Source organism: Limanda limanda, chromosome 2 (assembly GCF_963576545.1).
Source record: "Limanda limanda chromosome 2, fLimLim1.1, whole genome shotgun sequence".
In the NCBI taxonomy this organism is placed as follows: domain Eukaryota; kingdom Metazoa; phylum Chordata; class Actinopteri; order Pleuronectiformes; family Pleuronectidae; genus Limanda; species Limanda limanda.
The window spans coordinates 4,735,005-4,760,743 of record NC_083637.1 but is presented as its reverse complement, the minus strand read 5'-3'; the positions used below and the strand labels follow the sequence as shown (position 1 = coordinate 4,760,743).

At 43.5% G+C, this 25,739-nt stretch overlaps 1 protein-coding gene across 2 annotated transcripts in view; it reads left to right on the top strand.

The window, feature by feature from the left end:
* LOC133026083 (vasorin-like) overlaps nt 1-17,147 on the top strand; it is a 33,576-nt gene extending 16,429 nt beyond the window's left edge. The window contains exons 2-3 of one of the 2 annotated variants that reach the window (XM_061092921.1): nt 215-303; nt 11,909-17,147. In XM_061092921.1, coding sequence (XP_060948904.1) covers nt 11,930-14,056 — 2,127 coding nt within the window. In that variant the 5' untranslated portion in view covers nt 215-303; nt 11,909-11,929 and the 3' untranslated portion in view covers nt 14,057-17,147. The remainder of the gene's footprint in view (nt 1-214; nt 304-11,908) is intronic. The other variant, XM_061092931.1, reaches the window with a different exon arrangement.
* Nucleotides 17,148-25,739: the final 8,592 nt, after the last annotated feature.

Genomic DNA, 25,739 nt, shown 5'->3' with positions numbered 1-25,739 from the left:
GCACAGACTAAAGGCTCCGTCCATATCCGTCTACTAACGCTGATCATAACTGAGCCTAAACACTGTAACAGATCGAGGTCGACATGTCCCTGCACTCAAAGTTATTTTAAATGCAACAATTACTCTAATAACTTCTGTAGATTATCCCCGAGAATAGAAAGTGAGTCATTTTCCAGTGTTATTAAAGTCGTACTCATTTGTGTTGTTACTACAGAGTCGGACTGTTCTTGTGAGCTCATCCAGGATCAATCAGATCGACAGGAGAAGAGGCAGCAAGGAGTTTGCTCCACGACAGTGAAACAAGTAAGTAAAGACTTGTCGAGGTTTTTATGTTTTTACGTCTGTTTGTTTGTTGGTTGTTTGTCTGGAGGATTTATGCAAAAGCAACAGAACAGATTTTGGTGAAACTTGCTGATGAAGTTTCACCAAACTTTGGATCTGCAAACTTTGGTGCAGATCCAGGTTTTCACACTTCCTTTAACGTTGCCATTTTTTTACGTTTTCACTCTTTTCCCAGAGAATAATTCATGGGTCTTGATAGAAAGAATCTGGCGTATTTAGGGAAGTGATAAAAATGAGTATTTGAAACTTAAGGGTCTGTTAGGGAAAAGTGCATCAAAAACATTGAGTGATTACAGGCGTAAAGATGCAGATCTGGCTCGTGTTGCACAGTAAATGTTTGATAAATGAATGTATATGAATGAGCAGCTGCGTTCACAGAGGAGAACACAGAGTGGAAACTTTCCTTTGGCTGCTGAGCCAACCTGGTTTGGTATTTTCGAGTGGCACAGTTGGTCACACCTCTTGGTTTCAGGGTGAATTTGGGTTACACTGGTTTTTCCACTGAGGGTTTGACATTTTGAAATCCAGCAACGAGGCGCCACAGGCACAGTCAGGCGTCGTGCCACAGCAGCTACAGACGCACAACAGTCGTGGATGTCAAAGGCTTTGTGTGTGTGTGTGTGTGTGTGTGTGTGTGTGTGTGTCTTCACCTCACGCTCCACTGGCTGCGAGCCTGTCCTGTCTGTCAGCAGTTGGAAATCAGTATGTTACCTGCGCTCACACAGGTGTGCCACAGGGCGCCTGGCAGGAGGAACAACCTCTCCAACATGTCTCCTCTTCTTTAAATCCTCCGGGAAGTTACAAATCCTCCGGGTGCTTTGACGTCTTCTCCGGGCAAATATTTTAATCTCTACAGTTGAGAAAAGACATTTATTTCATTTCCAAACCCTAAAAACAACTTCCCTTACATGATTCTAACATGGAGTCGAGTTGATTGAGGTAAATTACTCAGTGATCCACTCTTTTGTCGACTCTCTTGATGTTTTGTCTGGAGTTAAAGCGATGAAGCTAAAATACGCAAACTTTTGGCCCTGGAGCAGTGAAGCGTATCATCAGCCCCGCCCCCCCGTCCCCCTCAGATCTGTCAGATCCCGGCCTGCCATCACTTGTTTATATTTAAATGGCATCTCGCCTGGAGCTGAGATACTGACAGAGGTCACAGACACACAGTTGCTCTTTTCTTTTCAGCTACAGCAACAGGCAAAGGATCAGTTGGGTTTTTAACTTGGGTTTTAAAACTGTAATTCTTACTGCACCCAGATGTAACACTGTGTGATCGTTGATATGCTGCATTATCAATTTTCCCTTTTTGGATCCTGGACTTTGCGAATTGACTGATATCGAGAACTGATCCGATTCCAGTGCATTAAAAAATATAGCAACTTATATAAGACACACAGACTTTGGTTAAACCCTTTTCAAATACTTTATGTGATCACTAATGTTTTGTAATTTACAATGTGAGCTTTTCACTGACAATCAGTGTTGGCGTTTATATGGAAACTTTTGTTTTAAAGATTAAACAATGCAGAGAAGACATGTATTTATCTTTTAACGAATCCTTATATCAGTATCAGAATTTCTTTTTGCCTGTTATTAGTGTCATTCGGGCTCCGCTAGGTTTGTCCCTATCCCTGGACAGTCCAGATGAAGAATAAGTGGTAATGGAAGTAAAACAAGATAAACACTAAGCCGTCTTTTTCTTCTAGCTGCATTCAGACTTGTTCCACACAGATGTACCCAGAAACTTTTAGTACCAAGCTGACGTCAGCCAGCAAGTAACAAACCAGAGGTGTGTCACTGAAACAGGTATCAATGATATGATATCACTTCCTCATAGAACACAGTGTTTGATAAAACAATATGAGAAACGTTCTGGTGATGCTCCGGCACCATACTAAAATATTTTCATAAAAAAGCTCTAAACTTGTTTATTTTTTTATTGTAGATGCTTTATTTACAGTGTAAATGTGTGTGAACACAGAGTAAAAGATCTATCAGACCTTTCTAGTTTAGAAAAACACACTCACACTCACAACTCAAATATCTAAATCAAATCAAGTTTTAAAATAGTTAGGATGATTTATTGGCATTTTTCAATGTCACTCCAGTTCTGTTCTGGAACCACATCAGTGGGAAGCTAACTTCAGTTTTACCTCAGACACTTCGATCAAAACACAGATACGATCGTAAACAGGCCGGTTTTGAGGATCGGCCTGTTTCCTAAATCCTCAGAGCAGAGATTTGACTTTTATTTGCCTGTGTGTTATGAGCCTTGTTAATTAATCGTGCTGCGGTCCACAGCCAAATGTATATGAAACACAGAAGCTCTGCAAGTCTCTATATTATAACTTTGTCCTATTACTCTCTAATGCCACCTAACTACAGGATACTGAGCTTATCATCCGTCTGGAAGGTAGTTTCATCTATTTACAGGATATCGCTGCTATACTGTACAATTGTTCTGGTCTGAAGAATAACTGTTCAAGTGTAAGTGTGTGTTTGCGTGTGCAACAATAGCGTTTGCTTTTGAGACTATTCCCAAATCACGGTGGGAATATCTCAGTCTCTGCGGTGGCAGCGGTGGCAGTAGCACACCTAGACGCCACTTTACATTTTCATCATAGCTGCAGGAGCATAGCTGGCGTCTCTGCCATACCTGAGTGAGACAGCAGCGACACCCGGGCGTCACCGGGACGGTCCCGTGGAGCGAGGCGGGCGAGGTCGCCGACAGATGATTGATGATTAGACTTCAGTGGATCCGGTGGTTCTATAATAACATGCACCTTTGCCAAGGAGGTTACGTCTTCATTGCTGTTTGTCTGTCTGCAGGATTCTACAGACAGAATCTGAATGGTTTTCTTGAAGCTTGGTGGAAGGGAGGGGTGTGGGCGGGTGGATCCAGCGTCTCTTTCTTTAAATCTCTTTCCAAAGGAATAATTCATGGATCATGACTGATATCTGTGAGTTTGTGTAACCTTGTGCATGCTGATAGATTGCCTGCTCCAGTTTACATGACAATCTCCTCACAGCTTTTCTAATTACTGGGCGGAGCCAGGTTAAGCGGTGGTTATTAAATTCCTTGCAGCTCTTCCAAGTTGACAAGGTGCTCTCTCTTCTTTTGCTGCATTAACAAGGACAAATAAAGACTATTCCTAACTCGGACTAAGAGATTGTCTCTTCATGGATATCTAAGATACCAGCTATTCCTGATAATGCAACCAAGGGAGGGACAGAGAGGGAGGGAGGGAGGGAGGGAGGGAGGGAGGGAGGGAGGGAGGGATGGATGGAGGGAGGGAGGGAGGGAGGGAGGGAGAACCAGAGGTTTATCCAGTGCTGACAGATCTGATCTCATGTGGACAGTGTCAGATACGTCTGTTTACCACTTGATCTAACTTCCCGGCTCTATATGCAAATAATCACGACCGTCATTGGTGTTAGTGCAGATGTTTGTGTGTGTGTGTGTGTGTGTGTGTGGTGACGTTGTGTGTCCGTGTCGGGACGAACGAGAGAGAGAGAGAGAGAGAGAGAGAGAGAGACGTACAGCTCCCACTGTGGTCCGATCTCAGGACGTATTTTGGTGCATTCCGATCTAAATTAAGCGCTGACCACATGTGATCGGATCTCTCAGGACGGACGTCTCGGTCTGACGGGGGTCAAAGTGGATTCAAAGGTCAGAGGGGGGGGGGGGGGGGACGACTGGTGGAGAAGAAGAAGAAGAAGAAGAAGAAACAACCACATTATATAAATCACAGACGTGACTCACATCCTATTAGGATCCAGCAGCCAATGAAAACTCCAGGAGAGAGGTTAAACCGAAGTTCAGCTACAAATGACAAGAGGAGAGGTGCCTGGTCATGCTCCGTCTGCATGTGTGTGTCTGTGTGTGTGTGTGTGTGTGTGTGTGTGTGTGTGTGTGTGTGTGTGTGTGTGTGTGTGTGTGTGTGTGTGTTACCCATCTTGTCAAAATGAGTGACAACAGTACGAATAAGGTGAAATCCAAAAGAGGTTGAACTTCCTCTCAGAGTTCAGTGACGTGAGAAAACAGGACCAGAGTGGGAGGTTGTGTATGTAATTGAGCTTTTACACTGTAGGTGTGTGTGTGTGTTTGTTTTTTTCTTTCACCGAGTCTATTGTGTGGAGTGTGACACCTTCATGTGTGTTTTGGCTGCGTCGGCCTCGCTGCATGTACGAGTTGGTTCCCTGTTGTGTGAGGAGGAGAAAACACGACAAGCCCAAGATTCATTTTCTGAATAAAGGTTTTTAATTATCAGCCACAGTATTTTACTCAACACTATAAGACTGTTAAACAATGTTTTATTCTCCTGGAGAAGCCACGATGTTGATGCCAAGGAAATGTTTACCGCAGCCGTGAAAACCATGACGACAATGTTCGGAATGTTCAGCGTAATATTGAGACTCATCTGCAAATACGTGCCTAGATCTGTGTCGCGATAAATCTTCAAATGGATTCACAGATAATAGACAATCAATCAATCACTCACATTTTTATTAGAACAGCCCATATTCACAAATCATAATTTGTCTCATAGGGCTTTAACAAGGTGCGGCTGTTAAGTGGCTGAAAGACGAGTCAGCAGTTACGGCTGTTTTATATGATTTGTGCAGATCTGCACATATGAGAGGATTTGTCCTTTTCATCCTTAAATTATCTACGAACACATTATCTACACAATCAGATTTCTATGCACACATTTAGAGATTTCACTTCCAAGTTCTTTTTCCCATTTGCACGCACAAATGGACACCTGTGTGTTTTGGCGTCTGCTAAGCGTTCAGTCTTGTGGTTGTATCACTTTAACCCGACTCCCTGGATTGTACCACTGTTTATTTCGGTCGCACCTGAAACAACACAGCCGCACCTTGTCCTGTTACTGCAGAGCTATGTTTAGAAATGCAAGTAATGACAGTGTCAGCGTTTCCTATTCCACTTTCCTCTAATGGACTTGTTCTTCATTGTTTGTGTCGTATTGTGTGTTGTTAGTTGTTAATGATGATAGAGGCTGGAGGCCGTCCTGGGTGCGTGAGCTGTCGTCATTCTGACCAGCGGCAACTTGATTTGTGAAACCAGAAGTAACCAAAGTTGGAGGAGCAGGGGGTGGAGCCTAACTGAGAGCTGGAGGACGGTAGCACCTGTGACCTGCTCCCATTGGACGTTGCTAACTGTCAATCACACAGAATCTACGCTAAATTAACCATAATTTACTAAATGAGAATCATGCTTGAAAGTAGAGATTGAGACATTTTTACTGACGTTATAAATCAAGTGAGAAGTCATTTTTCTCACAGACTGACTTCCTTTAAAACCAGTGGAGTCGCCCTCTGCTGGTCATATGACAGAAGACAGGTGTCGGACCCCTCTGCATTGGCTTCACTTTACGGATCCGGAGTCAACCTTCATTTTATATACGGTCTATGATATGGAGAGATTCGCTGGAGTGCACAGAGCTGAAAGGTCAAGACTTTTTCAAACCCAGCGAGAGAAGAGTGTGTAAAATTTGCCTCTGAGACTTAATATATATTTTTGTATTATTTCCTCACACAGTTGCTTGAGCATGTGCTCTCTCTCCAGAGCGACTCCCGCTCAGCACCAGCAGCGTGGAGACTCCATCTGCTTACACAAGAGCTTCTGCAGCTAAACGCTTTTAGACAGATTGAAGTCGTTAAACAGTTTTTTACTGCTGAGCCTTCTCAGACGTGAGGTAACAGGATATTCCACTGTGGGGAGTGTTCGGGGGTGTGGGAGTGAAGGTAAAGTTCGTACCACTAACTCATGGACCCCCTTTTTCTTCTCCACGAAAGTGACGCAATGTCCCCGTAGACCGAGCAAATTCATGATCCGTGCTCTGCCTCTTTGTACCTTCACTCCTGAATTTCCTGTCCTCCTGTCCCCCCCCCCCACCCTCTATTCTATGCACTTTTACAGACCATGATTTGTACAATTGTAGAGGGGATATAAGTCAAAGTTGTAACTTTACAACAGCCCACTCTGCTGCTCCTTTAGCCGCCATGTGGTTACTGCGTTTACAGTATTTCCAGTTTCCCTCTGTGATTTATTTAATGTCCTTCATGCTTCTTTCTTCCGTTTGGGTGTAAAGAAAGAAAGAAAACCAAGATTTCGTCCTGGTAAGAAACTCAGTGCTCATCTTCTACAGAAACAAAGAGGGACAAACAACACAAAGAAACAACAAAAAGGAACATTACACGTTGTGCTGCTTTAAATCCGCCAATAATTGGACATGTTTGATGTTGATCGGAAAGCACCGGACTACGTTGGAGAGCAGAGGAGGAGCTTCAGCAGTACGACCAGGACATGACGTATGAATCCTGGTCAAACTGCTCAAGTTCCTCCTCTAGAAATCTAGAAATTAGTACATAAAGCATCAAAAGGCACTTCTGGCAAGAATAAGTGCTATAATATGGGAAATATATTTAAGTGTGTATTTACAGACGTCAGTATTCATGATTGAAAATCAACAATTACTATATATTGTATCACCTCAATATTAACAGCTATGTACCACTTCAGATTGTCCAAAACATTTCCTTGTTCTCTCATTCTCATATTCATACAGACGACATTGGTCTTCAAATATATAACAGGCTATCTACATTTAATTTTAAAATACAATATTATAAAGTGAGAGGGGAAAGCAGCATAGAAGTCAGCAAGATCATCTGCGGAGATCAAATGTTTGTGCAATAGCTTTAGAATCTCGAACGTTTCCAAAGAGGACGTCTTCTACGTGTGTGACACCTCTGAGATATTTATATTCTTCCAGTTTCTTGACATTCACGTTTTCATACGATTTCAGAATAATAACTTCAGAGTTCAGTGCATGTTTGAAAGCGGCTCTGCAGATTCGGACCCCGGCGATAAACACAATGCATTTTCGGGTAAGGTGACTCCTACAATCCAGCAGCTGATACCTTAGCGAGGACAGTGTTTGTGTAAATGATTTAAACAACCGGCCAAAACTATGAAAAATCCGTTGTGAGTTGTAATGAACTTGATTAGCAGCTCATGGTTGTTGTGCATGGAGAGGATATCTGAGAACTTGATCCCTCTGCAGCGGGTCGAGAGAACGTCAGCGCTGTCGGGTCTGGCTTCTGTCAAACACTTGTTCAGTCTAAGTTAAAGTTTTGTTTACAGCAGAATTCGGATAAATTGAGGCCGTTGTCAGCTGCCAGCTTTTAAATGTCTCTCTCTCTTTCTCTTGTGTTCTTGTCCTCATCTTCTATAGGTCTCCCTCTCTTGTTTCTTCTTTCCTCCGTCGCTCTACCTTTCTCTTATCGTGGGGGGAGGACAAAGGTTTATGTGGGCTGTTCATTCTGCCTCACAGTGAGGGATGGCTGCAGTGTATTGTGGGTAACAGAATCCAGCTGTGTTGCAGACTGTGTTTGTGTGTCTGCTGGTGTGAACATGTGCAGGAATGTGTGTGTGTGTGTGTGTGTGTGTGTGTGTGTGTGCTGCAGGTCTCACGCTGACCTGTTTCATGTCGTTTTGACGGCGACGCTTCTCTTTCATCACGTGTCCTTATCTCCACTCGTACAAATCGCTCGGGACTTACTGTGTGCCGCAAAGTCTTAACAGCAGAAAACTGGCCGTCACATCTGATTATGAAATTTTGACGTCGGGGAGGGAACATAAATCCAGGTTATGGGATTACAGTGTAACGCTGGCAGGGTAAAACTGCTGTGCATGTTTTGACTTCCTAGGTTGATGTTAATATCGCAGTTGGCAGATTCTTGGCCGTGTGACATGGGCACAGAGTCTCTATCAAACTGCAGGACCAACAGCCCAAGATAATAAAATAGACACGCTCAGATTAGACTGGAAACATTTTGTTTTTTACTGCTTCTCTTTCCTCCTTACTGATCTCCAGTCATTCCTTTGAAAAGCTGAGACAACTTCATAAAATAAGAGGATTTATATGTGAAGCAGCCTTTTCTGCAAATGATCTGCCCGGAATATAAATACTGTGGAAACTCCGGTCTACGATACTTCTGCTCGGCCAATTCCTTATTTAATGCCTGACCAAAGAGATTTAGAGCGTTTACATGGTTGAACTGAACAGTGCAACAACTGATAAGTGATGGGGGGATAATTTCCAAACGATTAAGATTATGCACAGACTCCTACAAAGTGGAGAAAATCAGCAGCGATAAACTAGATTAGAAATTAAAGGAGCTTATATATCTTGTTTCTTTCCTGTAGGTTGTTATTTAGTTGTTTTTTTGTGATTGTAGAAGTTCTGCAAATGATTTTTCAAACTGACCAAATCAGGATTAAATCAGGAACTGCTACACACCACGAGCAAACCATTATTTAACACATGCATTTAGTATTTTAAAGTAACTTACTTCAAGTAAGAGAATTTAGCTTTTGAAAAAGCTTTAAATCAAGGTAATTGGGAACAAACTGTACATCTTGTAAAATGTTGCCAGAATCTGAAAAGTAGAGAAACATGAAAGTGAAATGAAACAATGCTGCAGTGACGATGGGTGGGAGGTCTCTGAGAAACTTTCTTTTGTCTCGCCGCCTATCTACGAGGAGGTCAGAGGTCAACTTCACCTACAAAGCTGCAGCTCTCAAGTGTGAAGGGATTCAGTTTCCTGCACACGGAGGCTTCAGCAGGGCGGATCCTCGCCGTCACGGAGGTTTGAATTCTCATCCTCTGTGATCCAAGGTATCTGGACTTGGCTGGTGGACACATGGTTTAATCTACAAGTTCTAACACACGACCAGAAACACACTGTTTACTCAGGGTTTTAAATGGCAGACTCAATTCACAGAAGGAAGATATATATCCTAGGGGTCAAGCCTGTTTACTTTTTCATATACAGACTTAAAGCCTCCATTATGCATGAGTGCGTTCTTCTTTCTTTCCTTCATTCATATTTCGTTCAGTTATTTCCTCGTGAGCTCGCTGTTCTATGAGCGACTGCACACAAAGACAGATCTTTAAAGCCGAGACGTAAGGACACGTACCTGAAACAAAAGCCGTCACTTGCCTTGTCAGGGCAGTAATACCTGGTCGTCAGTGCAGCATGAGGTCGGACAGTTTCTCTGTGTGTGTGTGTGTGTGTGTGTGTGAAGGTGTGCGTCGATGTTTGTGTCTCAGTGAGAACAATGCTGATGATAGCAGCTCTTTTCTTTCTGCGGCTGCTGTGACAGAGTGGTTCGGTAACTTTAGACATTTCTTTATGTGAACTGTCTCCACTCATCTCAGTGCACAGGGGAAGTCACACTCAGGGATAATGGAAAGTTAAAATCGATACGTATTTCAGTTTCAAAGGTTAAACAACAGATTTAATTCTCTACTCTATTCTCTACTCTTCTCATCTCATCTCATTATTATATACCAACCCACTGTCCATCCCTTTACTGGCTATACTAGCCCTATTCACGGACTTTACCACTACATATTCTTATATATTTATATATTTATATATGTATATATTTTTGTTGATTTATATTTATATATATTTTTTTTATTGTTCTTTCCACTCCAGTAGCACAAGAACACTTCCCTACTGGACACTGACACAATCACATCATTGCATTCCATTCCTGTATCTGTAAATATGGTCTCCGTATGTGATTTATGAATGTATGTCAGTGAGGTGTTTAAGTGTATAAGCTACTGGATGATCTAAATTTCCCTCTGGATTAATAAAGTATCCATCTATCTATCTATCTATCTATCTAATTGCTCATTAGCTACAATAAACAGAAGCTAACATTAGCATTCAACCACTTCCTCAGTAACTCTTGTTGGATACTCGATGTTAAAAACCACTCCCTGAACTGAACATATCGTTCAGTTCAGGGAAGAAGTTCAGGAGTTTGGGAGGATCAGTGTTCGACGTGCACAATTTGATTTTTGTATTTTCTCTGCATTTCCATGTTCTGGCCCCGAGACATTATACCAACAAGACTCCAACTGTAACTAAACTGTAATTGGAAACCGATTCATACAACTTGTCACAGAGCAGACATCACTCTGTGGTTTGCAGCAAGACACAGCAGATCCAGAGAAGTTTATTCTACACACTCGGTTTTTTACCCTTTTGCCGCATGCTGCAGTGACTTTTATACCAAACAGAAAAGCACAAGACACATGTGGAGAACTTGTGTTCACAGACGAGCCAATTACAGCGTCCGGCCACATTGTTTAGTCGCAGGTTGGAGGTTTGATCTTTTTCTGAAGTGAAGGCCTGAAACGAGACTGTCTGATTTGGCAGCTTCTGGTTTATATTAGCTGCCATTGAAAAACACAGTTGTGATTCTAAACACAACATTTTACCATTTAAATATCATTGATTTCTGTAAATAGTCACTTTGACCTTCCTCTCTCTTCCCTCACTTTCATTCTTCTTTGTTCTCTTTGCAGTTTGATCTCAGTTGTGACAGAATTTGAGGGAATATTGCAAATTCCTGACAAACCCTGACCTCACGCACTGCATGAATGGAGGTGGGGGGGGCCAGAGGTGCGCTCCTGACTTCATAAGCACATCCTGGGTTTCTCCTTCACTTTCACGTCAGGAGTCCTGGAAAGGGCACGAGTGCAAGAGTTTACTAATGCAAACCAGGTCAGGGGCAGGGGAAAGAGGGAGTGATGAAAACAGGAAGAAGAAGAAGGAATTTATTAGACGTGAAAATACCACAGATGTAACAACCTCCATGTTAGAGTGCGGTTACCTAACCGAGGGCTGTCGGGTTCCAGTTGGTTACGTTGGCTGAACAGATATCTTACTCTGCACACGTCTGTGATGGGCGAAGGGACAAGTTAACATTTACTACATCAGGCTCAAGTCGGGTTTGGACACACAAAGAAAACTGCGCTGGGTTAGTTGTTCCTGTTTGGTCATTTAAAACCTAAACCTTGTGTTACAGAATAGATCAGTGTAAACTTGAAATGTGTATAAACATTCATTAATTTCAAAACGGCGCCTCCTGCCCCCCACAAGTCTGTGTGTGGCGCCTATTTCTTTGGTAACACGATAAGGCAAATATGTCAAAACATATGACTGAATGTTCGGGGGTGTGTGTGTGTGTCTCTGTGTGTTCCTTCTCACACACAGCATATTTGCTCGGAGTATGTTTGTATGTTGTAGCCGTGTGGCTGCGGGTGTCCGACTGCTCTGCGGCAGACTGGGTTTCACGCACTAAGGACTGTGTCATAAACACAGGGAACTGGCTGGATGTGTTTCTCACTTACCCCAGGAAGGGTCACCCTGGGTGGGCTGTGTTAACTCACGGTCTTGGTCTGCGGGTCCTGATCCCGGGGGTATCTGCTCATTAAGGATATGAAACATCAAATCCACTTTGATGGAGCAGTTAGTGTTTGTATGTACTGTCTGCCCGTGTGAGTGTGGAAGCTAGGGTTTGTTGATTCGGCTTGTTTATGAGACTTTAGGAATTACATTGAGAAGGATACTTCTTAACTTTCATACATTCATCAGCAACAGTGTCTTTTACTTCATACTGTACTTAGTATGTGTCACTAACACCAACCGGTTTCTTTCTTGTGTCTTTCAGAGTTCCAGGCCGGACATCACGATGTTACCCTACTTCCTGCTCTTGCTCCTCTCATCTGGGCAGGTGTTATCCTCCGACTGCCCAGTAGACTGTTCCTGCGCACTCCAGGACTCCATATTCTGCATTCAACGACGGTCCAGCACTGTGCCCCGGGTCCCCACCCACAGCCGAGAACTCTACATCTTCCAGAACGGCATCAACACCTTGTCACAAGATGACTTCAGAGGCTTGGTGGAGCTGGAGATGCTCGACCTGAGTCAGAATGAGCTGGTGGAGATTCCAGATGGCGTGTTTGAGATGCTGTCGAAGCTGAAGAACCTGGACCTGTCCTCGAACGACATCACCCACATTTCCAAAGGCAGTTTTTCTGGCTTGGTCCAGCTTGAGAGGCTGTATCTCCATTCAAACATCATCCAGAGTATCCATTTGGAAGCTTTTGAGGGTTTAGATATGCTCCTGGAACTCAAGCTCCAAGGGAACCAGCTCACATCTCTTCCAACCCTGCACTTCCCCAGACTTTTGCTTCTAGATCTCAGCAGCAACAACATCCCAAGTCTGGGACCCTCAGACCTCCAGACTCCTCACCTGGAAGCCCTTAAACTGGCCTCTCTGGGGCTTACCTCTGTGGATGAGGATCTTATAACTTCCCTTGGGAACCTCCACGAGCTTGATATCTCCGCAAACAAGTTAACTGAAGTGCCACAGGCCATAAAGCAAGACTCCCTCAAGGGGCTGACCAAGCTCAACCTGGCAGCCAACCCATTTGGCGAGCTCAGGATGGAGGACTTCCAGAAACTGACAGGACTTCAAGAGCTTGATCTAAGTGGACTTAATCTCCAGGGTTTTCCACAGAGTTTCTTCCAGATATTCCCAAGGTTGATGCGCCTTACAGCAGCTGAGAACCCATTCAACTGCTTGTGTCCATTAGCCTGGTTCCCTCTGTGGCTAACTGAGAAGGGTGTGAGTCTTGGGAGGCCTGAGGAAACTAGGTGCCACTTCCCTCTAGTTAATGCTGGAAAGATGCTTTCAGCACTTGAGCACAAAGATTTTGGATGTCCACCTACGACAACAGTGCTGATTGGCTCACCCGTTGGAAGCACCTCTGTTCCTCAGATGCTCACCACACCACCTGAAGCCACCCATACCAATGCTATTCCTCCTCCTCCACCTCCCAGTGAGGAAACAGTGTCCTCAAAAACAATCAGCTATCCCCTTCCACCAGAACTTCCAGTCTCCCCTAGTTCCACCAGTGGAGAAAATGAGCCGCACATCTGCCCACCAAACATCTGCCTCAATGGGGGCACCTGTAATTTTGATCCATTGGGTCAACTCAGCTGTCTGTGTCCCTCAGGAACCTCTGGCCTCTATTGTGAAAATGTGGATGAAGTTCCTGAGCCACCACAACCTGCAGCAACAGAGGTTTCGGTAGTCGCCGCTGTGACGCCCGCTGAACTCGATGCCATCAGCTCACGCCAGGTGACCTCCACATCCATCCTTCTTGACCTGCATCGCTTCATTGAGACACGTCCTCACATTCGTGGGATAAGGTTGACCTACCGTAACCTCTCAGGACCTGACCACCGCCCCATTATCCTGAGTGTACCGGCATCCTATCCCGAGTACACTTTGCGTGGGTTGAGACCCAACTGCACCTATTCAGTATGCGCTAGTCCCATGGGCGAGAAAGTCCTCTATAGGTCAAACAGCTCCGTAGAAACAGGGTCGTGTACAGAAGCTCGGACCGAAGGGGTTCCACTGACATCCTTAGAGCCCAGGGTGGAGACACAGAGCCAGGTAACATATACTCTGATCCCTGCCCTGGCTGCCTTGGCTTTGGTACTGGGGTTGGCTGTGGTGGCTGGGACGATCATCTGCCTGCGGAAGAGGAGGAAGTCCAAGGCAGGAATGGAGCTGGAGCTGGGCCCAGCTGATCCCGACCCCATGGAACTGGAGGGGATCAAGGCCTGCCTGGAGAATGGGGGAAATGGTACATTACACCAGAAGCAGCCTGAGATTGAGCGCTGTCACACTCCTCAGCCTCCTTCATCCTCGCAACAAAATGGGTGCTTGGACTATGAGGTACCATTGATGCAAGGACATTGCCCATCAAACAACAATCTAGCATCACAAAAGCCTTCCTATTTCTAAGATGCAATAAAATACAAACACTTGGAAACATTTAGGAGTGGGTGGGCTTACCCATCAGGACTTTTGACATCCTGCTTCGGCTCGTTTAGTGGTTAAAGTCTAGTTTCATTCTAATTTCAAATATCCTCAATTTGAAAAGCGGCACTTACTTATTTGGACTTGTCTAAATGATAGATTATCTATTTTCAAGACACTAAATGATACTGAATGTTGCAGATAGAAAGCATATTGGAAATGTGCTGAGCCACTGTGGGACAATATACAGGATGTGTTTCAAAGTCATCTAGCTGAGTTTGATGGTGGTGAGACCCAAGCGAGTGATTTAACTAAGTGCAATCGACTAGACCGGTCTTAGTAGAGGAGTGAAAATGGAAGTGCCTTTTTGCATTGACACAACTGTATTCAACAGCTTATTTTTTTTATATAAAAGAAACTATGTGAATGAGCTGTCATCCTGTTGCTGGATTTGGGAGAAACAGGAGGAAGGTGCGTCAGGCCACGGGAGCCGAGGATATGATGGTGGTTTAAATGAAAACAGGGACTTGCCTGGACCATAGGCCCTGGAGCGAAAAGGGGGTTTTGAACAACTCCACCTGCTCCACGGGAACTATAAAAAGAACTTGCACTGAAAAGACATATTCCCTTCCCTTTCTGGTGTCCCAGTGACAAACCGCCAAAAGACTGATGGTCACACGAGGAAATGCAATAAGAAAAAATATAAAGCTGCCTAAACTCCACATTATGTTGTTGACATGATCTAATCTGAAAGTTTCTTCACGTGCGGATTTGGATTTTTTTCAGTATCAACAGACAATGATTTTTCTTTCTATACATCTCAAACGCTTCTGGCTCCGCAGGAGTTAACTTTGCTGTGAAAGATAAATGGACTGAATGAAAAGCCATCGTGAATTGACTTTGTCGATATTGTTTTGTGCCGTGACGAGAAGACTGTTGTGTGTAGCTGATATCATGATATTCTGTACGATGTGTTTTCTTTTCTATTGTTTGTGTATTTTCTGTTATTGTTCTTTCAGTATTGTCATTGTCAGTTGAAACTTTTTTACGGATTTTACCCACCGTGCAAAAATGCTAATGTCATTATGTGTTTGATAATTTCCTTTTTTTGCATTTTTTTTCTTCTTCTTCTAGTGAGTGTAGAAGTAAATTACTAATTTAAATTTATGAGACCTTCTCAATCTCTGAGCTCACCGGCTTTCATACGACGACGAATTAGCCTCCGCGGGAAATGGACAATAGTTTGTGGCTTCCGGTGTAAACAGCTGATATCCGAGCCGAAAATCCCTTCGCTGTACACAGCTCACAGTCCGACTATTTGCTTTTATCATTGAATCTTTCGCCACACAAAACACAAACAGTGATACTTTCTTTACGTGTTCAAGGTCTGGACGATATGTTGACTAATCTCGGACGGTCGGCAATCAGAGCTGCTCAAACGTGATTGGTCAAAGCAGAATATACAGAATCTGTTTATAGAGATTAACGAGAACGGCAAAAAAAATAACCGGCAGCAGTCGACTCTAGGAAGTTTGAATTGAAATAATTGAACTACAACTGGGCAACAGAGCTTTTTTCGCCGACACACATTATAACAAAATCTCACCGTCAAGTGTCAGACACTTTATTCTCTCTGCCAACGCTTCATAAAGACACGGTTCAGCCTCAGACTTCCAACACTGTGTTCAAAGGCCTTTTGCCACAGAGCCCAAACCCATAAAGCTGCACACATGTGCCGAGCAAACAAAGCAAGTTCAAAGAGATTCAAGGCAATTTGCTGTAAGTGTCAGTAACTTTTAGACACTGGTTGTTTGCTCTCTGTGTTGCCGACTGCATCCTTTCTGAGATAGAGTCTAAACAGTTGCATCCATCCATCCATCCATTATCTATTCCGCTCATCCTTCTGAGGATCTTTGGGGAGTGGGGCACATCCTGCACATGTCGTCACCAAACTGACAAATAAAGACAAACAATCATTAACCCTCATGTGAAATAAGAGACAGCTACAGGCAAGTTAGCGTTACCAGTTAACCCAACCTGCTTGTCTTTGGACCGTGGGAGGAATCTGGACTGCCGGAGATTGATTGCACGCAGGTGTGAGAACATGCAAACGCCACAGAGTTGGAGTGAGTCGACAGTGTTAACCACTGTTCCACCGTGCCGCCCTTTCACAGTGTTGACACGCTTTCCCTCCTGCTGCTTCTCGACACTACACTTAAACCATCATGTGTTTTTGCCTAACAACGATCATTGGTGTGTGTTTGGAGACTGTTTTTCTTGTTTACTGCTTAACCAGACTGTGAAATGCACCATTCGGAGGAATTCATCATCGTCCAAGTCTCGGAAAGTCACAAACATTTAGTGCTTTTTATTTCTCCGTTCTCCTTAGATTAGATTACTGAATCCCAGGCAGGTTACCAGCGACGGGCCTTAGCAGCACTCTGAGCGTAACCGAGATCTCGTAGAGTCATGTTACATACTGATGTGTATTTCAGGAACAAAAGGGCCTTTATTTTGCCTCACAAGACATTGCATTTTATTACATTACAAACTAAAAATGAAGAAACATGAAATGTAATGTAACCAATTTAGCCAGTTTTTAAAATAAAAGAGCTTTCTTTGTTCTCGGTCGTCTAAACAGCCAAAAGCTAAGATGACTGTGTGTTTTCAGTTGGATTGTTCAGGTGCGTGTGTGTTTGTGTGTGTGACTCATGTGTGTAACGTGTGTGTTTTGGTAACTTGTCGTCTTTATAATGGAGCTCATGCACTACACTGTCCAAAATCAACTCCCCATCCGCCAGCTCCTCTTCGTTCTTCACTCTGTCAACATCCCAGCAGACACAGACACAGACGCTCATATACAATATCTGCTTTCCCCCAATATATCAAGTGCAAGACTCTCTGTTTGGCTTTGGACAGTGAGTGGAGGCAGGAAATGTTTGAAATACTTTCAACATGCTTGTTACGGTATCTTCCCTGTTTCTGTCTTATCGTTTCGTGTTTGTCAGATTCGTCTTTACATGTTTGTCAGATGCTGAGAAAAAAAGAGCAGTATTAAAATGCCTTAATGACAATACGCCTGTGGTTTTTGTGTTTTTATTTCATGAAAAATGAAGATTTAAGTCACTTTTATACGTTTTAATGGAGCAGTAACGAACATGTTAACGAGCTCAGTAGCGAGGGTTTTCACAGTTTTCCTCCTTTTTGTGGATTTGAGGAATCTGGGCTTCTGCCGTTTACAAGCTAAGTTCAAGACTTTTTAATACATTAAATTCAAGAGCTTTGTCAAGTAGGACAAATATGAAGGAATAGCTGCAGAGGATATTAATGGATGGAGATAATAACTATTTGTAGAATGTACAAGGGTGTTAAATAAAAGAGTGAGAAAAAAATTTCATTCCCAACAGAAGATTTCTCACACACACACACACACACACACACAGAAACACACACTGACCACAACCACAACCTGATTACTTTATAAGGTTACGTTGGTGTGTGGATGGAGGTCATTTGCCGTATTCTCCGCAAATAACCAAGAACAGATGCTGATGGAAAAAAACAAACTGAATAACTCACAGTTTCCAGATGAGACGACTGAGCTGATTTTGCCAGTGGCTGTTTTCATGCTGACTCAACTTTTTTCAAATTTTTTCTTACACCCTCCTCCACAGTTCGCTGAAATGAAAAAACACACACAAAGACCCAAAGTCCACACTTATACAGTGAGGAATACAAGATGCAGCTTGTGAGGGTAAATCATCCACTGAACATCTGGTTTATCTGGTTTACATCTGGTTTATCTTTTCCATAGAGTGAATGTTTGGATTTTTCGATCCAGATATAAACACTCCTGCTCCAGTGTTGTGTCACTGATCAGAAATTCAAGGCCAACCCGAGTGGAAGCGAAGGTGACTTCACTGCTTAGGTATGTCTGCTCTGATAAAAAAAAAAGCACACTGAAGCTGCAGTGCAGTTTGAGTGTGTTGTGGATCTTTTGCAAATTTAACACAAACGTGTGGAAACGACGGAGCGACCCTGGAGGAACACAGGTGTCGCTCAGTCCAGGTCTTAACACAGAGCTGTGATCAAACTACCAGGGTCTTGGAAGTGACACAAGCACAGTCTGCAGCTATTATACTAATAAACACAACATTGTGCTTTGTCGAGGGCTGTGTCTCGTGCCGGATTGTTACACAGCTGCAAGGGCGAGAGGGGAGGAAGACTCACAATCTCTATATGAGCAGCAGGAGTGACACTGTTTCTTATTTGTTCTGGCACAGACAGACGGCATCAAGGTCCCATTGATACACTCGCTCCAGCCGTGTTGATTCAGGCCTAGTCTACATGACAGCACATATTTTCTCGAATGGATATTTTTCCTCTCTGTCTAGAAAAGAGAACTCAACAGACATTCCGGGCCGGTAAGTAGTGATAAAGTAACGATCCATCAAATACTTGATGAAGAACATCATTGCTGTTGTTGTTTCTGGTGAAGTTTGTCTCGTGTCCCATCTGCTCACATGGAGGAGGTGTAACCTATGACCTATACTGCAGCCAGCCACTAGGGGGCGATCAAGGCACTTTGGCTTCACTTTTGAGGATCTTCTTTAACAGTCGACACTTCAGGAAACCTTCACATTCAGGAACTGCATCCGATGTTTCCCATGTGAGCGTATTCACCGAAATAAAAAAGCAACCGAGATGTGATATGTAGTCATAAACTAATAAACAAGCTGCAAAAAGACAGAAGCAGATGCATATAGAAGTTACGACAAGTGCAAATCCCAGACGACAGTGAGAAGTCTCTCAAATTACACACAACTCACACAAATTATACTGTTTCTAAGGGTTTGGACGACTGATGCAGCCACATGAGGCTCAGACGGCAGGTTTCTCAGATTATCATCCTGAATTCCACAGAAAATGACTGTGGGATAAACAGTTTTGTTTGGTTGTTTTATGCGTTTGCTAAAACAAGAGCCAGTTTGAAAGGATGTGGTGTTGGATGGCAAACTGTAACCGAGGCTGCAAGTGATTTCCTTTTTTAGGATAGTGCAGCACAGTGGGCAGCGTACATAAACACTGATATAAAGCTTGTAAAATGTCAGAATAGCACAGAAGCGACAGAACAGGAAACTCAGACGGAGCCTGGAACATTTTTTGTTTTGCCCACTTCTGGGATCCGAGTGTTGGTGAAAGGAATTCGTCGAGAAGCTGGAAAAATACTCTCCGGAAAAGCTATCGAGTGACAAACAAGTGTTCAGGACAGTTTGATAGAAACATAACACACAGTTCAGTTCAGGAGCAGAATGTGCTGCAGTGTCGTGTTGTAGGTCTCAGTAAGAACACAACATGCACACTGAACGATGTGTGTAACTATATTCCGTCTCCGACTTACTGCAGATCTTGCACAGACACGATAGATCACAGTGTTTACTTGTTGACATGAGATAGTTTAGGCCTTAAAGGAGACTTATTGTGCTTTTTTTTGTCATTGGGCAATTTTCATCATTTTCCGAGGGAGTAATTCATGGTTGTTGATAATATCTATGAGTGTTTGCAATTCGGTGCAGCTTGATGAAGCTTAAGGTGACCGATGGGCCTTTTATCGTTGTTTGTACGCGCTCTACAAGTTGAATATGTTTTTGTTATTTCACACACATTTACTCCAACTTTAAAAGCAGTTTTGTAATCATCAACACATGCAGAAATTCTTTATCTTCAACAAAACCTTATTGGTGCAAATCAAGTCAACTATTTTCCCAATTTCTGCAAGGCAACATTAATCTGGACTAAAAAAGGTGTTTCAGGTATTTTCTCCTGTTACAATAACCTTACAACAAACCTGGCAACCCCATAAAGGACCTGAAGTTACAGCGTAAAGGTGTGGCCGGTCCCTGACGTGATCAAAATTTGCTTTCATTTTAAAATTTCAAACCCAGTATGTATATAACCCAGAAACGGAGCCTCCAAATTAAAACAAACCCCAACTTCACAGCCCATCGCCCTCATTAGCCCCAAAATGTGCTTCTCGTTCGGAGAGCCTGCTCCACACGGACGGCTGAGGGGCGCTGAGAGAAGAGAAAGAGACGCACAGAGAAAAAAGAGAAAGCCGGGGAGAGGGGGAGAGGCTTGATTTATTTGAACAATCTGGTTGTAATGAAAGCGGCCGGCGCTCGCTGGGGGTGGATAGATGGAGCGAGCAGAGAAAAGAGGGGGGAGGAAACCAGTGAACGGGGTTGAAATCCAACTGCAGACAGATTGTTGGACTTGATAATGGTTTAAACGGACCATACAAACCTCTTAACCCCCCCGGCTCAGTGTGTGTGTGTGTGTACATGTACTGTTCCTCACTTACCATATTACAACTGCGAATTCCAGATGCCGCAATATATCTTTATATCAGTGCTGACATACCTGTGCAATATATGAGGGCCAGAGAGAGAATGTTAACTACAGCTGCTCACACACTAAAACGATGCTTTATGGTTTACGTCTCCTGGAGGCCGACGCTGTTTTTCATGAGAAAAACTCCGCCACAAAGATCTTGGATGTCTAAAGTTAAAAGGATTTGTACGGACGCCAGAGTTTAAAAACCCATTTACGAATGCACTGAATCTTTTGGCACTGATTCCGAACGCAGATCTGTCCCCGGAATGCATTTCTACTTGTGAGCTGGACGTTTATGTGTCAGCTCGGATCAAATCACAGCGAATCACAGCCACTTACTGGAGTTACATCGATTCACAGAAACCGGACCTGCCTTCATCTGCGGCAGGAAGTTCCAAAACATGATGACCACGAACATCCTCTGCAGCTTCTCTCCGATACGACCCACAGGAGCATCTTCTAGGATTGTAATCCAACAATAGCAGGGCTGCCGGGCCTTGGTCGTCACGGTTAAAGGTCATGGTTTGGTAACGTTTAGGCAAAAACAAACCTGATAAGATGGTGAATTGGATTCAAAATATGGTCCTCTTTAATGCTAGAGGATGTTTGGTGTCATGGTTACAGTAATTAACCAGATCGGCCACTTCAATCTCTTGAGAAATTTATGACAATCTCCATCTTGCCCTGTTAAAGATTGAGAAACAAATCCTGGATCTGTTTATCTGAATGCTGCATAATTGTAATAATTCTGAATAAAATCTAAATTAACGAGCTCTATTCCAAAACTATGATGTGGTAAAGATTACTTGAATCTAATGGAATCTTTTAAATTTCTCTTGCTGTAACAGGAAAACTCTCAGACTTCTCCCAGACTATTGAATCTACCAGTGTGTTATTTCTATTCCCATTCAATCATCACTGGGATGATTTGAAAGAATTTGAAAGTTTGTGTTGAAACCACATGATTAACACAAACATTTATCAAACTCAAGAATTGAACAGATTTACTCTTGTTTGAGCAACATCTGCTAAGATCTGTGATTCCCGTCTGTTGTAGAAACAACAAGTCCAGAGAAGGGAAGAAGAAAAGTATTGAGAAATAAACTTCTTATTGGTTATGGTTGATTCATAAGATTCATAGACAATGAAAGTTTATCCAGACTTTACCTGAATATCTTAAACAATTCTGACTTGACTTAAATTGAACCTTTCTCTATCTCAAAGGCCTGTTTTTTACCTTCCAGGGTGAAGAGCAGCAGAATGAACCCGATGGTCACATGAGCGGTGACATCACTGCATTTGGACTCAATCAATCACTTAAAAAGCAGAACTGAATAAAGTGAATCACTTAAAGAGGAGCCTGACTTTGTAGTCGTCTCCAAAATGGCTTCCCACACATTCTGGGTTTGACTTCTCATGTTCCTTCTTCTCATGAGAAAATCACGGTGGATAAAGTCCTGGTTGAGTCTTTTCCCCTCTGAACTACAACACACACTTTAATTGAATTAGCTTTAATTGCCATTCATTTGCCCGAAGAGCCCAAAGGTCTCCTCTTACCCAGGGCGCCTAATGACTTCCATGTTCTCCGAGGCACAATTTGAAGTTAAATGGAAAAGTAACACAGCGCAGAGCAGTGCTACCCGAGATCTCTGAGATAAAAACCTTTTCCCATAAAGGACGAGGACTGGAGGAGAACTCTGCTTTAGCTAATCGATGAAATGGAAATTGAGGAAGAATCAGAAGAGGAAACAAACTAGAGCAGAAACAAAATCCTTAAATTCTACCGGAATTTCAAACCTCAAACAGCCGCACCAGTTTCCACTCACTCATAAATCAGTTTTCCACCTATGCCTGACTTTATTCATCAAGATTCATGAATTCGTGGGGAAATTCACAAAAATGTTGAATATTAAGGAAAGTGAATAGACTTGCTGCGTTCCTCCCTGGCCCATATTCCACCCATCACCCAGATTTAATAAAATCCGTTGAGTAGTTTCTGCATAATCCAGCTACCAGTCAGACACACAGTGATGCAAGTGAAGTGAAAGAAGAGTCCAGTCAGCAGATGTAACCTGGCGGTGGGAGGACTCACGGCCCCAGGAGCAGCAGCTGAGGGTTTATTGGGCTCCAGTATTTCTTTTTTTGCGGCACAACAATAGTTCCCCGGGGGCCGGGCCGGGTGGAGTTGTGATAGGAGATGACACGAGTGCACAGAGCAGGGATTACCAAGGACTCGCAGCTTCTCTGGGGCCGTCACTGCAAAGCATAACAGACACGGCCGCGTAGAACACATGTCTGCGTGCAATGTGCAGGAGGCGTAAATCACACACGAGCATGGGAAGGCGCAGTCATGCGGGCAGACATGTCACAAAGCACAGAGGCAGAGAGGAATCACAGCGCTGACAGAGACACGTAAACATTCAGTCCACCGAGAGAGGAAAGGGGTGAAGTTCTTCTTTTGTAGAGGATCTGTGATTCACTTTGTGGAGAAAGTTTGTTCGAGAGCAGTTTGATGTTGATGTTGATCATAGTGACGAACCAGAGAGTGTTTAGCCTCCTTTAGGATGTAGTTGTTGGTTTGAAGGCCTCAGACTCTGATCCTGTCTGTCCTGAAGTTGAATAACTCTTCAAACCTCTGTGCAGCAGGTTCTAAAACATCTGTCTTCAGCAGCTGGAGACAGATGTTTTAGATACAACTGAAGAACCTGCTGCTCAGAGGTTTGAAGAGTTATTCAACATCAGCCTCTAATCTGGTGACAGGATTCAACATTCACTACATGCAGTCCACAAGGGGTTTGGGTCTTATGTAGGGACGTGTGGCCTAGAGGTGGTGAAAGCTGCCCCCCCCCACCACTAAGCTACAACCGAAGTTTACCTGTGAACCCAGGTGGGCACTTTCTGTATTCCCTCTTAACTCCTCTCAGTCTCTCCTCCTCAGCTCCACACAAACAAAGCTCCTCTCTGAAGCCTCCACTGCTGGGGGGCTCGTTCCCCTCGACCTTTCCCCCCCCCTACAGGTGACCTCCGACCTCCGGAGGCTGCAGGCGTCTCGCACCAACAATACAGGGTGTTTCCAGCGTCTCAGCTATTTTCAGCCTCCGATCACTTCCCCTTGACATCTTTAATTACTCCTCTTCTGTCGCTCCTCTTCTCCGTTTGCCTTCCTGACCGCTGCTTTTCATTTTCTCTCTCACTCATGTTACAGAATCAGAATCAGAAGGTATTTATTGCCAAGTAGGTTAACACCTACCTGGAATTTGCTCTGGTTATTGGTGCATACAATGAACTTAGAAACATAAAAACACAATAAATACACCACACATAAAAAAAACAATAATAATAATAAAAAAAACAATATATATTTACTCACTATTTACTTCTTATTTACTCAATTTTTCTTATATTTATACAAGGTAGCATTTATTTAGACATAAACATATCTATATACAAATATATAAGAGATAAAAGATATAAAAAGTGAAGTAAAAAGTGAAATTCAAAATGCAAAAAGCAAAACAGTGAACAGAGCTCATTCTTCCATTTAAACCTACACACACCTTACATCTAAATGTCCCAGCTTTTCTTTTTACCTTCTCTTGTTTTCTCCCTCTCTCTTCTTCCCTCCCACGATCTGTTTGCTGCCCCCTGGCCTCAGGAAGCGTCTGGTTCGCCTCTGGGCCTCTCCCCTCCCCTCCCCTCCCCTCCCCTCATCAAATTGATACCAATTGAGTTATTAAGTTGCCACCCCCATGACAAAGGCCCCTGTTTTATTGGTGCCTGTGGAGCCAGATGTGAGGCAGGTTTGGATGTGACCTGGCAGGAAGGAGGGAGGGGGTGGAGGGAGTCAGGAGGGAGAGAGGGAGGAAGTCATTTGTATTTGGACAATATCAAACATGTTGATTTCAGATTGGACAGCGTGTTTATTGGGTTTTATGAGGTGTGTTGTTTCCTGGAGGTACCAGCTGGTCAGAGCTGGTGCTGGTTCACACTCGGCCCCAAGTGGATTCTTATTTGGATCATGATGTCATAGCAGAGTTTCTCTTGGAAGTTTTCAGGCTTCACCAATAAGAACTAATGACAAAGGGCCAACAGTCTCCTTGAGGAAAACACATTTAAATCCACTACATTCAGATTCTAAAAGAGCTTTAAAAACACAAATTTAACATTTAACCAAGTTTTAAATTCCCTTCAACAGTCACAATTTGAATTTATGTTCAGTTGCTTGAACCCAGAGAGGAGAGAAGTTTTTACTGTGGTTTCTACAACTTCATTCTGGGCCTTGTCTTCTCCATGTTCACTGTTTCCTGCTAGAGACGCCTGGTGCTGGTTCTTTCCATGACACCGGTGAGCGACGGTTGGAGGAGATGATGAAGAGAAGAGATGGAAAATAAGATGAGTTTGTGAATCATAGCTCAAAATGTGACCGGGACAGGGGCGGATCCAGGAGTGGGGCCAGAGGGGGGCGCCGACCCCAGCTGGAAAATCTGATTGGTCCTTCAAGTTTTTTGAAACAATTTTTCAATGATGATGTGTGGGTTTGCGCAAAACTATAGAGCCAACAGTTTACTGGTAACAATTTAAATGTGCACGTTAATCACTGTGTCTCGATCCAGACGCTGCATTGGAGACAGATTGCATCACAGCCGCCAACAAACACACTCCAGAGAAGTTAAGGTTTCAACGTGTGCATCGGCCAAACTTATCCCAGGATTCATTCCGCTTCGGCGACAAACGCCTTTTTTCAAAGAGGTAATGACACTGGCACACGACAAGTCGTCCCAACGCTTGAATACGATGCTTCAACTCAACCAAATCAAAACCAAGACATTAAAACTATCTTCAGCTCTGTTGCTAGGCAAAGAAAACAGAAATCCTCACTCTACGCGGCCCACGAAGGAAGCGGCCTTCGTACGCCAGGTAGACCACGTCCTCCGAAGGATGCTGACTTGAGACACAGCTTCTGAATCTGGAATCCTTCATGTATATATGTTGGCTCCTTCATATGGTGAATGCCGCTGCACTGAGAGCAGACTGAACTGGGACCTGGAGGTTTCTCGTACTGGGTGCGGTGTGTCTCATGTCGCTGATATTTCATAAAACTCATATTGTTCTCTGCAGCTTTACGAGCACATTGTTCTCTTTTGTTCCTTCTCTTTAAGTTTAAATGTTTTTTCTTTCCTCTGCTTGGCAAGAACGACTCTTTTTTGCATTAAATCCTCCTCCAGTGTTTCACGTTGAACAACAGCCAACGGCAGGAAGTCCAAACCGTCCTCAG